Source organism: Chionomys nivalis, chromosome 26 (genome assembly GCF_950005125.1).
Source record: "Chionomys nivalis chromosome 26, mChiNiv1.1, whole genome shotgun sequence".
Classification (NCBI taxonomy): Eukaryota; Metazoa; Chordata; class Mammalia; order Rodentia; family Cricetidae; genus Chionomys; species Chionomys nivalis.
Window position 1 is genome coordinate 18070637 of NC_080111.1, and position 16997 is coordinate 18087633.

Sequence of the window (16997 nt, forward strand, 5' to 3'; positions counted from 1 at the left end):
GCCAGTAGGGACTCTTGAAAGGACAGACACTAGACCTAGAAGGAAATGCAGCAGACACCACATGTACACTGCGCCACCCACCTCACAGGTTCTTCTATCTCAGGCTTCTGTGTCTGCGCCGAGCCCTAGTCTCCCTTCTAAGGTTTGCATCCACAGGACCCTGTCTTCACGTCTTTCTTTCCCTTCCTTTTGCCCCCTCTCCTGCTCTCTCTTTTGGCCTAAAAACCCGCTCAGCAAGAGGGATTTTCTTGTTGCTGTTGTTGTTTTAGCTAAAGAGATCCTTGTGCAATGAGCACCTGGTGAGAACTGTCCAGGGTATCAACTGCATAAAACTGCATAAACCTTAAACCTTCCACTTTAATGAACGCAGCGTGACCTCAGGATGCAACAAGACACGATGTCTCTGCATTTCAATTCAGCACTGGGCTTTTTAAAGATGTTTATTTAAGAATTACTATGTACTTTTGTGCTATTTAACTTTTCTGTGATGACTATAAAGATGAAAAGCAACGCCTGGCCTGATGCTTATACAATCCTAACATACGGGAGGCTGAGGCAGGAGAATCAGAAATTCAAGGTCAGTTTGTCTTAGGTACACAGTGGGATCGAGGTCAGTGGCCTGGATAAAACATATCTAATATCGCAATCAAATTGACAAATAAAATTTGAAATAAAAATAAAATTAAAATATCTCATGGTTTGGCACCTGCATGAACATCTTAGTCTCCCCTATTCAGTTACGCACACCTATTCCAGTCTCCCTATTCAGTTATGCACACAGGCTTCAATGAACAGAAGTATTTAAGTTTGTGAAATGTACTATAATTTTTTTATTTCCTATTGTACATGTTTCTTCACTGTTGTTAACAACATGACACACAAGTGTGCACATATGATCACACCTGACCGAGTTTACATTAGAGTCAGTGCAGAAACAGTGCCCTCTCGCTTAGAGCCTCATTGGAAAGTGAGGGAGGGGAAGAAAAGGGTTTTGCCATAGCCACAACTTTGAACCAGATTCAGCCCCTGGAAGTAAAATTGGTTGGCTCTCACGCTTTTGCAAGATGCCACCAAAACAGTTTGTCTTCATTTTCAGCGTGTCGCATAACAATAGCCAATTCCCTCTATCCTGAATTTTGTTAATATGGTTTGTAAAATTTTGTCAATTTGATAGTCAAAAACCAAAAACAGGCCAGGAGATGGCTCAGTGGATCAAAGTGATTGTCACGTAAACCCGAGGACCTGAGCACAGATCCCAAGAACCCATGGAGCAGCTAAAAGCAGGGGCACGTGTCTGGAATCACAGAATGTGGGCACACATGTGCTCCTTATCACAGTTTATAATCCCATGCTTATTTATGTGACGGATTCATCTCCTCTGCTGGACTACACATGCCAAGAGGGCAGAAATCACACATGAACTGCTCGCTACTGGACACCTGGGGTTACAGTGCTGGCACTTGCTGAATACTTAGTGGACAATGCCATCTGTCTTTGCCCACGGTTTTCTGGGACCACTTGCTCGCCCGCAGTACAGAAGCCCACAGATTACCTACCAGGCCCACAAGCAGCCTCTGGTGCCGATCTTCCTCTTGTAGGAGGGGTATCAACCTTGGCTCTGCAAGTGAACAAAGGAGCAATCATCAGAGGTAGTGTTCAGGAAGAGGGCTAGAAGAACCACACAAGCCAGGACTTGACCTGAGCCTCTTACCCTCAAGAGACCTAATTCTAGAGACGGCAGGCCTCAGTGGAAGGACTGTGTGGCTCCCTTCTATCTCCTGACCCCACAGTTCAGCAGCCTTGAAGATTACTGAGCTGATGAGGCAGCAATTACTAGGGTGAATGATGCTGATGGGCACAAACTTTCAGATTGAGATGTAACAGCGAGAGAGTTAAAACAAAAGTCGCTTTCCCCACTCTGCCTGACCCCGCACTGACAGGACAGGAGGGGCCGGGGAAGGCAAACAGGCAAGCAGATCTTTCTGTAGGTTTTCCTGGCATGCCCACTGGGTTCTTCTCCCAGAAGCCCAGAGCAGGAAGGAGGACAGAACCCACAGGCTGATGCTCCCTTCTAAAAGGCATGGGTGTTCTTGGCACCTTAGGACGAATGCTTTTTCCACCCTGCTTAACACTCTGGGTTATGATGAAAGTACTCAGAATATGAACTTAACAGCCCTCAGTTTGTAGGGTTCAGTTTCAGGCACGAACAGCATCCTTCACGTGGAGCAAAGCCTGGCACTGGAAGGAAGCCACTGCCCTCAAGATGATGCTCACAGGCCTGGCACAAAGCAGAGCTCCGAAATCTCCCTTAGGCAGCGACATTTCCCACACTGCACAGCCTTTAGGCACAGCAGGAATGGATCTCACCCATTTATGCCTTGTCTGGAAGGGCACAGTCCCCCACTACAGGAGGATGGTCTACCAGGACACAAGTCACTTTCATGGTTCGCGGAGCTGTGTATTCAGCTGTTGAGTGTGCGTAACACGCCTTCTATAGGGTCTCCACACATATGAAAACATCCAGGCCCATAAAACAGGAGTAGATTAAAAATAGTTTCCTTAATGAAGGCTGTCCTTCCTGAAGCATGGTCAACATCAGAAATGCTTGGGCCCGGTTAGAAGACAAAGTGTAGGTACTGGGGGCTGGCATGTGACAGCCTCGGAACCAAAGCTGGTGTCCACCCTACAGAACCACACTGCTCAAGTCCAGGGCATGACCCCGGTGGGAACCAGAATGAAAGGCACACAGATGGCACAGACAGCTGGGGAGAGCAGCTCAGGCAAGAGAACCAAGTGCACCCTGCAGAGCAGCCAGAGGCCACGCTAATTAGATCAGCCCTGAGAGGAGGCATGAGGAAAACCAGAAGGCCAACACCCAGGGACTGCTTCAGCAAAAACATACTCAGCAGCTGCCCCTGGAAGGACCCGGTGCCAAGACAGACATGGGACTGGCTATGTGGTCACTGTTAAAAGCTGTTGCTATCGATGATACCCCATTATCCTGCTACAAGGGATTTTCTTGCCAGTCCGCTGATTCAGAAGAACAGTGTTACAAACAAGACAGTACAGGTCTCTTCTTACCCAGTGCCTTTGACTCCATGTTAGAAATCACCCTGCAAAGAAATGGTGTGTTCTTTACAAAGGAACCATCATTTTAAAAACGTAGAGTCCCGACACGGCACACATATACCTCCTCGAAAGCCCCACAAAACCACTGAGAAGCTGCTCTCTGCCTACCAGGGAACTCAAAAACTTCGCTCAGTACCAAAGGGCACATTAATCTCAAAGCTCTTTAGTGCCAGCCACAGCAATTACTGAGAGAAACTGCAGCTCCCAGTTACTGGAAATAATGGAGGCAGAAAATAGAACTGCCGCTGGAACGGATCTCCACGTTCAGCTCTCCGTGATGAAGCCTCTGCACAGAAACCACTTTCAAAATAAGAGCCAGCTCCACCAGCAACTTAAAACAGCTCACTACCTATTTCCACCCCCAACGGCATTCCCTTCTTCACCACCTCTCCATCTCAAGCCATCCATCCCAGGCTGCCACTCTCGAGAGGCTTAACCTAGAGGCTTTCCCGTGGTCTAGAGGAAGCCAAGGACAGCCCTTCACCGAGCGCACGCCACCGAGGCAGGCGACCAGGCCAGCGGCACTTACCTGGCTGCATTGTCGAGAATGTTCTTCACATACACTGTGGACCTTCTTTGCCCCATTTTCTAGGAGAGAGAGCATGTCAGGAACATGGAAGGTGGAAATTTCATGGACAGATTTTTTTTTAATATTAAGAACAAAAATCAGTGTAGTTAAAGGTTTCAAAAATAATATTATTTCCCATGTATTGAGAACACCTATTTTTTAATTAAAGTTTTTTCTCAAGCAGTATAATCACAGGACCCTGGGCCTCTCCACAGCAGTAGAGCAGGGTTCCCAGGCACCATTCACCCTGTCTCATTAATGTTTCTATCTAATATAGCTAGACTACAATGTCAAAATCAGGAAATGGATGTGATAGCATGTGTCTAGTCCTATGCCATTCTATCATGTGTGCAGATGTATGTGCCACCATGATCAAAATACAAAACTATTTCATTTCCCTGGAGAGCTCCCTGTCCAACCCCTTCACAGTCTGTCTCACGGACTTTTCCTCTTCCTAACCCCTAGCAGACACTGATTGGGGACACCTACGTTTCTCTAAACGAACTTTCAGCTACTCAAGTAACCTAACTGTATCTGAGACATGTTCCCTGTGCTTCTGCCATGGACGTGCTACACACCCCTTTGCTTCTCCTACTCCCTTTCCTTCCTCAAAGAACAGACAGCAGAAGTGACCCTGCCTGCCACTGGGTTGTCACTGAGGTAAGGCAGCCTGGTGACAGGGAAGAGCACAGGCAGTATGAACCAGCCTTGTGGCTGGCCTCACTCCATCTCTACTGCTAGGTGTGTGTGTGTGTGTGTGTGTGTGTGTGTGTGTGTGTGTGTGTGTGTGCACGCTCACCTCTTCAGAGATTAGGTTGTGCCATTCTCTCCTCACAACGCTGTTATGGTAGTGTAAGTGGGGCTTCGTGTACTTCACATACTCGAGGTTGGCATTCAGCTTGGCCCAGTACCCCGTCAAGCTGTAGACCTGCAACCGAACAGCAGCGGCGTGAGAAGCAGGCACTGAGGTCCACACCATAGCAGGGACTACATGCGTTTCGTTGCATGTCCTTTGGATGTTGGCATTTCTGAGCGACTACATCTTTCATGATACAGTCACACCCATGAGAATTCGACAGTCAAGAGACTCGGGGAGCTCTGGCCTCTCTTCTCTCCCCATTTACAACAGAGAGGCCTACAGCTCATTTCCCAAAACTAAGGACTTCCCAGTGGGGGTGGGCTCAGCAGAAAGCCTGTATAAAGGCATTTCCTCCCCAGGGAGCAATTCTCCTGGCTGGGGAGATGCCACCACCCTATGTCCTGTGTCTGTAACTCAGAGCAACTGGAATGGACTTGCTTCCTTCCTAGGCTTACTCACTTCCAAAACCTAGTAATCAGAAGAATATGAGCGAATTTCACAATAGCTGTTAAATGCTTCCAAAGAGTATTTGTTGGCATTTAGATCTTTGAATTATTAGTTATTTGTTCTGTCTTGAAGAATGTAACCATTATTATTTGCCTTTTAATAATAAAATACTACGCTAATGTGTATTTAATGCTGAAAAACATTATCTGTAAACATGGGAGCCTGCTGATCGTGCACTGGGATTTCCAGGTCTCTGTGTTGCAGAACGAGAAATTGGACAGGACACCTGGGCAAGAGCAGAGGCAGAAATGGTTTATAGGCACATCCACGGAAGGAAGCCAGCCAGAGCCAGCAGGCAGAAGCTCAATGGCAAAGGCTATACAAAGCACTGGGATTTTATAGCCCGCTCTACGAGGTCATTCATACAGCATGGGCGTTCTTATATATGCTGCGTCTGTATACATCCACGTTGGAGGGCAGCAAGCCATTTTGGGCTTCACTCTGCTGTATTTTCCTGTCTCACTAACATCAGTTGGTTTTTATGATACAGTCACATATGTTTGACCAAGGCTAGATACAACATGTGTGGTCTAATAGCTGTTGCTTACTGTGGTAACAGACTTAACAGAATTCAAGAAAATAAGAGAACTTAGAGACCCCCTCAAAGCATAAACTGTTTGCTGCTTTTACTTATTACCCCCCAGAACCTGAAGGTAAGCCCCTACTGCTAAAAACACCACATATTCACATTATAGGACGCAGAGAAATCATGGCATTGACCTGGAAACTCCATCCCAGCCGGCTGGTCAAACTAGAAGCATGTACTTGTTAGCTTTCATAGTGATGGAAGGTGTTCTGCACATTACTAGAGAAAGAAGAGTACTCATCAATGCTACTTTATAAAGACTGTAGCCGCACACTGAAACCAGCCTTTCCCTCCCAGTCTGCTCCAGGGATACGGTGTCTCAGAGGCTGCCCGCACCGCTGCTCATGGCCCAGAGGATGATCATACGGGAGTACTAATGGGTTCAGGGTGTTCCAAAGGACCACATGAAGATGGGGGAGAGCAGAGAAGATGAGGAGGAGGTAGAGGTGGACACGGGGCAGGTCGAATCTAATTTTATGCTTGGAGTGGCTAGTTTCGTTTCTCAAATTGACACAGCTAGAGTCATCTGAGAGGTGGGAGCCTCAACTAAGAAAATGCCTCCATCAGCAGACTGGCCTATCAGCAAGGAAGACAACGCCTCCATCATCAGACTGGCCTATCAGCAAGGAAGAAAACACCTCCATCATCAGACTGGCCTATCAGCAAGGGAGAAAACGCCTCCATCATCAGACTGACCTATCAGCAAGGAAGAAAACGCCTCCATCATCAGACTGACCTATCAGCAAGGGAGAAAACGCCTCCATCATCAGACTGACCTATCAGCAAGGGAGAAAACGCCTCCATCATCAGACTGGCCTATCAGCAAGGGAGACAACGCCTCCATCATCATCAGACTGGCCTATCAGCAAGGGAGACAACGCCTCCATCATCATCAGACTGGCCTATCAGCAAGGGAGACAACGCCTCCATCATCATCAGACTGGCCTATCAGCAAGGGAGACAACGCCACCATCATCATCAGACTGGCCTATCAGCAAGGGAGACAACACCTCCATTATCAGACGTGCGGTTCCTGACTGATGATTGACTTGGAAGGGCCCAGCCCACTGCGAGTGCTGTGGTCTATGGGCAGGTAATCTTGGGGTCTGTGAGAAATCAGAGAATCAGGGGGGCAAGTCAAGAAGTAGAACTCCTCCGTGGCCTGTGTTTCAGTTCCTGACTCCAGGTGCCTGCTGTGGGTGTTTGCCATGACTTTCCTCCATGATGGACTGTCTCTGCATGCTGCGGTAACCCTTTCCCTCCCGGGTTGTTTTCAGCCATAGTGTTTGCTTAGTGCAGTGAAGAACTTAATCAGGACAATGCATGTACGAAATCTTTGAATAGTACGTTTAAAAGGGAAAAAAAATAAAATAATGATGATTAAATAAAGTACACTTCGATCGAACACAAATGCTCTAATACCACACTGCGGTGTGACTAATAAGCTATTGGAAAGACTTCACACAGATTTGGGAATCTCAGTAAGGTCAGTTATGTGATGCTTTTATACTTTTATTTAGAAACCTGAACGGCCGACACAGCCAAAGCCCCTTCTCCCAGAGATAGAAAATCTCACATCCTTGAAAACTAAGACGTGTTTCCAGGGTACATGGGAGTGCTGGGGTCAGGGCGCTTTCCCTGAATGAAAGGTGAGCCCTGCCCTTATTTATGGCAAACTTATTTTGCCTATCCCTTCTCTCTAGAAAATAATAATAATAATAACAACAACAACAATAATAATATACTCTTAAAAGTCAGACAAGTCCTGCATACTTAGCTACCGCCTTTTTGTTCCCTACATCTGGCCATGGAACACTAGAGCCAATACTAGAAAACTAGCTGGTGTTGTGGCGCCATCTAGTGGTCAGTTTGGCTATAGGCTGGCTGCCTTGACAGTGGTTTACAGCGGGATTTACTTCAATCTTGTCCAAGGAGAGAACTGTTGAATGGCCTAGTCCCTTTAAGTCAAATGCTCCTGCTGACAGAAGACTACACTCACACTGTGGCTTTAAAAAAAAAATCTTCTCTGCACTTAAAAAAAAATCACTGGGGGCCAGTAAGATGGCTCCGTGGGTTCTATTCCTGAGCCCATCGGAGAAAGGAGAGGATCACCTCCCACAACCCTCCTCTGCCTGCACACCCACACATACACAGAGAGATAAATGTATTTTTAAAGTTCGTTTTTCTCATAGTCTTGAGTCAACCAAGAATAACAGAAAAACAACTGTGGGCAGAGAACAGCCTTCAAGCATGCTAGACTGCCCCGTGGTTAGACAGTGTGCTCACACAGGGTCTCTAGAGTGTCCATGGTTAGTGTGTGCTCACACAGGGTCTCTAGAGTGTCCATGGTTTGTAGTGTCCATAGTTAGACAGTGTGCTCACACAGGGTCTCTCTAGAGTGTCCATGGTTAGTGTGTGCTCACACAGGATCTCTAGAGTGTCCATGGTTTGTAGAGTGTCCATAGTTAGACAGTGTGCTCACACAGGGTCTCTACAGTGTCCATGGTTAGTGTGTGCTCACACGGGGTCTCTAGAGTATCCATGGTTAGACAGTGTGCTCACACAGGGATTTCCCCTGGAGTTGCTTACACCTTTTAAAGTTTGTGCCTTCAAATAGTTCAAAACTGCAGAATAAAAAGGTATCGCATCCCTCTTCTTCTATATGGAAACATTCCCAGAAATGAACTCTCTGGTTCACCAAGCTGTACTTCGCTAGCGTCATCTCTTTAGTCTGTTCTTGATGCGCTATCTGCAAAGTGGACAGTGGTTCATGTCTGTCCAGGAAAGGTCACAAAACACAACACAAAGATCTGTATTTTAGACAAAACAAAAATTGAAACTTACACTTCGTAAGAAATACTGTTAGTCAGAGGTCCCATAAATATTCTCACATGAACTTACAGGTCTCTCAGAGAGTCTGCTGGCCGATTATAATGCCATGTTTTCTGACTGTTGGGAAGTACCATTGGCATTTGGTCAGTGGCCTGATGTTTACCCTGCTAACATGCAAAGACGGCTGTAAACTGAAAGGCCTGTTTGGGAGACTGGGAAACACGGGGTTCCAGGGAAACAGATTTAAGAAAACAAAAGATAAAGACGGTATGTTCACCGGGGCTATTAGTGAGTGAACAAAGCCAGTGAAGGCAAAATCCAGACTCTGGGTTTGGATTGGCGGGAAGGATGGATCAGAGACGAGGCCTTGAGAGATGAGAAAAAGCCAATTGCTGCCCACAGTCGGTAGTGGACAGCGGCCGCCGGCATGCGACTCCAGCCTCAGGCGCCCATTAGAAACACCGGCTTCGGACTGACGTAATTGTTAAGGGGAGTGGCCTGAAGCCGCGTGAGGTTTTCAGGTTCCTGGGATGATCCTTGTTGATCATAGCTTTCAGCTGAAGACGTGGTTTGAGCACATCCTGGTGAGCGCAGTCGGCCTCCTGCCGGTTCTAAGGCTTTTGGTGCACAACCCTGAAGGCTGATGCGGGCAGCGGGCAGCGGTGACTGAGAACGAGGAGCCAGGTAGAGCGCATGCGCTGCTCTGTCTTTGAAGAATCCCAGCTTCTAGCGAAAGCCAACATGATCAGGAAAAAATGTAGCTTTTATTTTATTATTTTTTTTAATGTTAGATGTCACACCTTGAAGGAAAAGGAAAATTGAATCTGCACATGCCCACCCTACCAGCCCAGCTCAGTACCTCACATGGCATTTGGGTGCGGCCCGGGGCACTCAATTGACACTTGACTAAAGTTGGGAGGGCTCCAAATTCTGTCCCCGTGGAGAATAACCATGCAAAGTTAAAACCACAAGTCTCATGATACACATACCAACTATCTGAAAAGAATTCAGTTGGGTCTTGTGTTTTTTAAGACAGAGTCTCACTATGGTCGATCTGAAACTCGTCTGGTTGACTTGACCAGGTTGGCCTCAAACTCATGGAGTTCTGCCTCCTGCATGTTAGGATTTAAGGCATGCACCACCATGTCTAGTTCCCAGTGGCCTTTTAAAAATACAAAATGAGAACGAGAGAGATGTCTCAGCAGTTAAGATGTCTCAGCCGCTCTTACAGAACACCTGGGTCTGGTTTCCAGCACCCACATGGGATAACTCAATGCCTGCCTGTAACTCCAGTTTCAGGGGACCCAAGGAGTCTCCATGGCACCCGCACATATGAAGTACACAAACAAACATGCAGGCACACACACACTTACACATAAACAAAAATAAACAAATCTTTAAAAATATACAAAAGTGTTTTGCAGAAAACTAAATGTGTATATGAGCTTAGCTAGTAGTCTTTGGTGTCCGGGTTAAGAAGCAATCGGATTGTCAAGGAATGGCCAAAAGGCATGTTTCTCTGTACAAAAGGGAGTTTTAACTTTTTACTTTGGAAGAAAGAAAGTTATTCCCATCTCTTCTTCAAAACTCATCTTGTACTTATGGCTTGGTTTGCCAACTGATCCAGAAACAGAACACAGGGCCGGTGGTACCGGTTCATCTGCACGTTGCTGGGGGAGCAAACATCCACCTCTCATTTCTGAAAGACCCTCTGGCTGTGGTCCCATTTCTGCTGGCTCATCAGCATCTTTTTGGGGGAGGAGGTGCCCACTGAGAGAACCCTTTGTGTACCAAGAGCTGGCCCGGGTCTTCATGGATCTGCAGGGCATCTCATCTCAGTACCAGCTGTGCAGAGAAATGCAACAAGGCACTGTCTCTAGCATGGAGACACAGTCGTGTTGACATGTGACAGCAGACCTGAATTCCTGAGGGTGACCCCTAAGACAGCCACAAGCAGTCTCATGAATATAAATAAGCCTCCTCCTGCTCCAGCATCAGGCAAAAATTCCACTTCCTTGACCCATCTGGGGGTTTTATCAGCCGCTCCATGTTGTTTTTAGTAGGCTGGACTATTTTAAATGTAACCAGCATATCTCACATTTGGAGTATATGCCCGCGGAAAGCCAGCGTCGAGTAAGATATTACCTTCCTCACAGTCTTACAGACTGAACATTACATCTCCAAGTAGAAGTACAGAGAAGAGAAGCCCACCCCAGAGTGGCTGGTAAGGAAGGAAAAGAAGAGGGGAGGAACAGAGGAGAGTAGAGAAAAATATATAGCTCCATAAAAACATTTTTCTAAAAAATGACAGGAACAGAAATAATAATCTTCAGGCTTGGGTCTGGCTCTCTTTTATAGCTGGGAGGCAGGCGATCCCATCTCCACAAAAGCACAAGAAGAACCAGCTCACTAGCTGAAGCTCTGTGACTGGTCACTGATGCTGCCTTGTGGTATCATAAAGGCAAGCTCACAAAAGTAATTGAACTCACTATAGCTCACTCTCTCTAGAAACACATGCACTCCAAACTTTGGAAAATCAGAATTTCCCTGAGAACCAGCAGACCGTGCCTTATTTCTGCCAAAACAACGGTCTAGAGAGCTGGTACGTTGTGGTTATGCTAATATTTCAGATCGCTAGCAAATCTTTTCCCCAAATGATGTCACCTGTCTGCACTGGGAGCTGTAAGGAAAATTAGTGTATTTTATGCTTCAATAAGTAGTAAATTCCTCCCTTGCTCTGTCTAGTTCAAGTAGCTTTAAACCACCCTGAAATGGGGAAGCAGTAAACAAAGTCTGGATGGAAAAGAGCCCAGGAAGCAAACACAGGCTCCCAGACGCCCAGGAGACCTACGTCCTGGGAAACCCACGGCACTCAAGTCAGAGGCTGTGAGTAGGTGGGTTTCAGATCTTTCCAGCCTTCCTAGTCTCTGGTTCAGCCACTCAGTAATGGCCTAACAGATGATTACATACACTAAAGAGTCTGGTTTTGAGCCAAACATATGGTGCCCACTTGGAATCTCGGCCCTTGGGAGACTGAGGAAGAACAATGACCAGTTGTTCAAGGTGAGCATAGGTTACAGAACAAGAGTCTGTCTCAAAAAGGAAGACAGGCAACATTAGTAGGAAGGAAGGGAGAGAGGGAGGGAGGAAGGGAAGGAAGCAAGAGAGGGAGAAAAGAAGGGAGGGAGGAAGGAAGGAAGGGAAGGGAGGGAGAGAGGGACAGAGGGAGAAAGGAAGGAAGGTCTGATTTTAAGCCTACTTTTGGAGAAGACACCCGTCTCTCTTCTTGAAGCGTGCTCACCTCTTCCCCCTCACATCTGTACAGCTGTAGTTCCCTCTCTGGCTTCCTGTGGTTAAAGAGCTCGATGGTTTCTCTTCTCACTATAAAATTAGGTGCAATTTTAAATCTTTTACACAAGTTGCTGCTTCCCCAGACCAACACATCGTTTACCAAGGATCAAAGCCATTCTTAGGAAAGTTCCTTTGGCAACATATCTTTAATGCATGGACCTTGTTCCCATATGCTGACTTAAAAAAACAAACAAACAAACAAAAAACAAACTTAGAGCTTTTAAGATTTTTAAAATGTATATGAATATAGTGCCCGCACTATGGGACGGTACACGAGCCGGAAACTGGGCTGGAGACTAAGAAACACACGCACACACAGACAGACAGAAATATGGGATATTGTCATCCTTGATACAAGACTGCCAAGAATGCCCACTTAATTGTGCTCAGGGGCAGCTCATATAGAGCTCTGGCCACGCCCCAGCTCTCGGGATCTTTCAGCTGCAGACCTCGCCAGAACCCACTCCCCTGCCATCAGGGTTTCATGCTCAGAGCAGCTGCAGGCTGCTCAGAGTAGAGGAAAACAAGTTCACAAGAAATTCAGGGTCTGGGTGTCCACAGCCCTTAACATATGAATGCTTACCTATATGCACATAGGTATACATGCACCGTGTGCATGCCTGCTGCCCCTAGAGACTGGAAGATGCCAGACCCTTAGAACTGAAGTGACAGATGGTTGTGAGCTGCTGTGTGGGTGCTGGTATTGAACCCAGGTCCTCTGCAGGAGCAGCAATGGCAAAGCAACATGCAAATCTGAGGTGACACAGCTGGATTATAGCACTAGACTAAACGCTCACACAGAGCAGGAGGGGTTGGTCTCATCTCCTTCTGCCCCTTGACTATCCTAGGAAAGAGGAAGTATGATCAAAGTACACTTAATATAATACAATAAGAACACTGTGAGACAGAATTAATTGCCGACCATAAGCCAATGAGGGAAAAGACAAAAGGCTTTCTCATCGCTCCCTTGTACTTGCTTTTAAAAGCACACAAAGTTGATAAGGTTGTAATAAAACTAATAAACTCCTAAGTCCTTTTGGTCTTAGATTTATGGATGTGTATACACAGTTCTCTCTGTGTATGCCATGTGTGTATAGGCGCCAACAGAGGCCAGAGGGTGCTAGATCCCCTGGGGCTAGAGTCAGAGGCAAGGTCATTGTGAGCCACTTGCCACAGAGAATCCAATGCGTTCTTTGGAAGAGCAGCAAGTGCTCTCAACCTAGGATTCATTTCTTCAGTCCCCTAAAGCTTTTTGACCGTGTAAATTAACACAACTTTTGTGGAATATTAGTTTAGTAAGAAAAAATAAAAGCTACGGAAAAATGCCACAGTGTCTTACCATAAAACATTCTTAACTTCTAACCTTAGGGGAGTAAACCAAAAGGAAAAGCTGCGTGTATAAGAATATATAAAAGTGAAATCTTATCTTTAACTGGATAAAAGAAATAAATGTAGTATAAGAGATCAAAGCCAAGGCCTCACACATGCCAGGCCTTACCTTCCCACTGAGTTGTTTCCCTAGAAAACGTGGGTGTCGTGTCAAGATAATTAAATAGACGGAAGCAGACGGATTAAATAAATTCAGACATGCCAACCCAGGGGAATCATTACCAATCATTGCTTTCTATAGCAACATTATGAGTTCATATTTGATCAAATGTCCCTAGATCACCATGACTACTAAGTCACGTACACACACACACCTATGGCAGAGACAAAGAGGAAGTGGAGGGAATAGCAGTTTCTACACTAGAAGCTATTGAACTGTGGATTATATTTCTTCTGAACATGTTCTTCTGGCTAGTCACAGCATTATCATATACCTGGAATCCCAGCTACACCGGAGACCGAGAGTACAGCAGAGTGTGGGGTAGCTGTCCAGCCCCTGAAGGACCCAAGTTCAAGCCCAGCATGAAAACAGAACAAAGAAAACAACCCCTTCGCAGGTTTGTCGGTTGTGTACGTTACGGGTTTTGTAGAACCACTGGTAAAGACGCTGACCATGAAATGCTAAGACGTAGGGCATGCCCTGTGGCTGCCTAGGAAACATGAATTTTCCTCTCATCTTCCTACATCAGGAGGGTTCCACAATGGCTCCACGCTTGCTGCCTAGTCTGTCTTCGAGGGCCTCTGAGAACCAAAAGCTACAGAGCCAGCAAGCCGGACTCCGTCTTAACGCTGTGCCTCCCCAGCCGTCCAGCCGCAAGGACCCGAAGAATCAAATGTAAATAAAAGCCCTCAGCACAAGAAGTAGACGCTGCTGCCAGTAGCTGAGATTCCCCAGCATAGGCCAGCTGTAATCACAAGAGGCAATGCCAAAAGCAACAACGGAACTGTAGGGAGATGGTGCTAAAGACACCCCCACCCCGCAACAGTTTTAACTATGTGTGTATTATTTTCTCCTCACCTCACCCCACCCCATCCTTCCTATTGTACTCTGAAACCAGCAGTTTGCAGAGAGACACTAAACCCCAGAGCTTGGTGCACAGGAAAGTGCTTGAGGAAGGCCAAATGGCAAGCCACTGCCGGTCACCTTTGAGGAATGGAGGGGCTGTTCTTTGAGGGACCAGGAAATGAGATAGTCCCAACCCTGTGTGTGTGTGTGTGTGTGTGTGTGTGTGTGTTGTGAGTTCATGCACGCCACGCGAGCACATTGGCAGGAGGAACTACAAATCAAACACAGCTTCCAGCCTCCAAAGGGAAGTTACAAGAGCTCCTTCGATAAGAAATAAACCCTTGTGGCAAGTATTGGCGATCCAGGTTTCAAACTGAGCTCCGTAACTCTCTCCTAGCTTCAGAAAGCCTCCCTCGCTCTTCAAACAGCAGTCCTAAGACCTGATACACTCTATGAGCAAGACTCCAGTCTCCAGAGAGCCCGCCCCGCTCTGGGCTGCAGGTTGCAATACTTTTTGGAACCACGGTGGTACGGGGGCAGCAGAGGTCTCCTCAGGCGTGAGCTTTCACCCTCTTTGAAAGCCACTTACCTTCATAAGAGGCAACGGGAGCTCTTCTGTCACAAGCATTAATCCAGGAATTTCCTGGGGAGAGTGGATAAGGCAACAAACATATCAAACACCACACGCTTTCCTATGGGGGGGGGGGGAGGGAGCATACACAACATATCAACCATCCCACGCTCTTCCTATGAGAGGACACGCACACAACATATCAAACACCCCACCCTCCGGCCTTCTCAGGAAGTGCCTTCTGCACAGACAGGAGAGCTAAGGACAGCCAGCTTCCTGTGTGATAACCTTTACTTTAAATAACTTCCTAGTGTAAAAATAACAGGACACAGTGTTGTCTCTTGCCTTGGAAAAGATAAAGTGCTTTAAATAATAGCTGACGGTTCTCTAAAGAGAGAGAAAAGATGGTTGGGAGGAAATACAGAACAAATACTGCACTTTAACACATTTCTTTTTAACAAATGAGGCAAATTACGTTTGAACCGTTGAAGTCATAATTTGATAAAACCATCAAACCATCTGTACACCTTCCTTCCTGTCCTCCCCCTTTCACTTTTCCTCTCTAGAGGGTACCAAAATCGGTGGGGTTCTCACACACTGAGGTCCATCATGATCACAGGACAGGAGCGCCCCATAAAGACTTTTCACACAGGCCAACAGCTGAGCTAAGACATGCTCAATTCATGCCAGGAAAGCCCACCACGGCATTCTGCTAACAGTGAGCACTGGATCAACCTTAATGAGCTAGAGGTTGTTGAATGTTTAATCCCAGGCAAGGGACAAAGAGGCTGGAGGATCAGGAGTTCAAGGCCATTCTCAGCTCCATAGTAAGTTTGAGGCCAGCCTTGGCTAAATGAAATCCTGTACATTAAAAGGGGGGGGGGGGGGTTAAAAGGATAAAACTTCCCAAATTGTCCTTACTTTATGGAAAATGTATCTGTATGTTAAGTATGTAGTCTGCCTTTCTGTCAGTTAGTTCAGATTTCCTTCCAAATGTAGTTAGAAAACAGCCTAGGATTGCTGTGTAAAAATGTCCGATTGGAGTCTGAGTGACTGTATCTTAAGGACACACTACTCCTACAGAAGGACGGTCATCTGTGAGGCAGGGATGAACTTTCAGAACATCTGAGCCCTTGAGCCCCACAGGAGCTCAGAGCATCTGTGTTAAAAACCTATGTGTGCTTCATCCATCACCGCTCAGCCACACAGGCACCAAACGGCCCTGCGTCTGTAGGTTCTGTGGTGGTTGATGCTGGCTCTCAGCTGGGCAGCATCTAAACAGACCAGAGGCAGGCCTCTGGATACAGCTGTGAGGAATTATCTAAATTAGGGAGATTGGGGTGGGTCACCCTTTCTTGTGAGTCCTGAACTGCATATTGAGGGTAAATCCAATGGGGCAGGAGTGTTTGTTCTTCTCTAACTCTTGGCTGTGGGCAGTATGACCAGCTGCTGCCAGCACGCTTTCTCCACCATGAAGGACTTCATCCCCACAAACTGAAGGACTGTATCCCCTAAAGGTGAAAGAGTTTATCCCCTAAAACTGAAGAATTGTATTCCCTAAAACTGAAGGATTGTATCCCCCAAAACTGAAAAATTGTATCCCCTAAAACTGGAGGATTGTATCCCTTAAAAGTGAAGGATTGTATCCCCTAAAACTGAAAGATTATATCCCCTAAAGCTTAAAGACTTTATCCCCTAAAACTGGAAGACTGTAACCCCTAAAATTGAAGGATCGTACCCCCCCAAACTGGAGGGAAAATCCTGTTCCCTTAAGTCAGTTGCTTCTTGTGGCATTAGTTTGTTATAGTGACAATAAAAGCAACCTATGTAAGTCTAAATAACATTTTAAAAGGCATAATTATAACATTTGAAAATAACTATAATTACAACATGCTTTAGAATTAGCAATATGCAAGAACATTCTAATTTCTGGTATCTTACTTAACTATATAGAAGTCCATTAAAATGTATAGACTTTGGATCTGGTTAAATTCAGTGAGTGGATTTTTTTGTTTGTTTCTTTTTTCCAAATTCTTTTTTTATAATAGTGCTCTTATAATAGTGTTTATGATATTTTTAAAAATTCAGTTGTTAGTAGGTGTGGTATTGTACATTTTTAGTCTCAGTGAGAGGTTCCTAGGCTAACCTGAGCTACATGATGAATTCTTTGTTTCAAATTTAAAAAAAAGAAATCCAAGT

The 16997-nt window shown here is 46.1% G+C and overlaps 1 protein-coding gene across 2 annotated transcripts in view; it reads right to left on the reverse strand.

The window, feature by feature from the left end:
- The window catches only part of Gsap (gamma-secretase activating protein), a 77853-nt gene that overhangs the window by 11981 nt on the left and 48875 nt on the right, over positions 1–16997 (reverse strand). For both annotated transcript variants that reach the window (XM_057758714.1, XM_057758715.1), the window contains 5 exons: positions 14817–14870; positions 4497–4625; positions 3659–3717; positions 3082–3113; positions 1557–1618 (listed from right to left, as the gene is read on the reverse strand). In XM_057758714.1, the coding sequence (XP_057614697.1) occupies positions 1557–1618; positions 3082–3113; positions 3659–3717; positions 4497–4625; positions 14817–14870 (336 nt within the window). The remainder of the gene's footprint in view (positions 1–1556; positions 1619–3081; positions 3114–3658; positions 3718–4496; positions 4626–14816; positions 14871–16997) is intronic.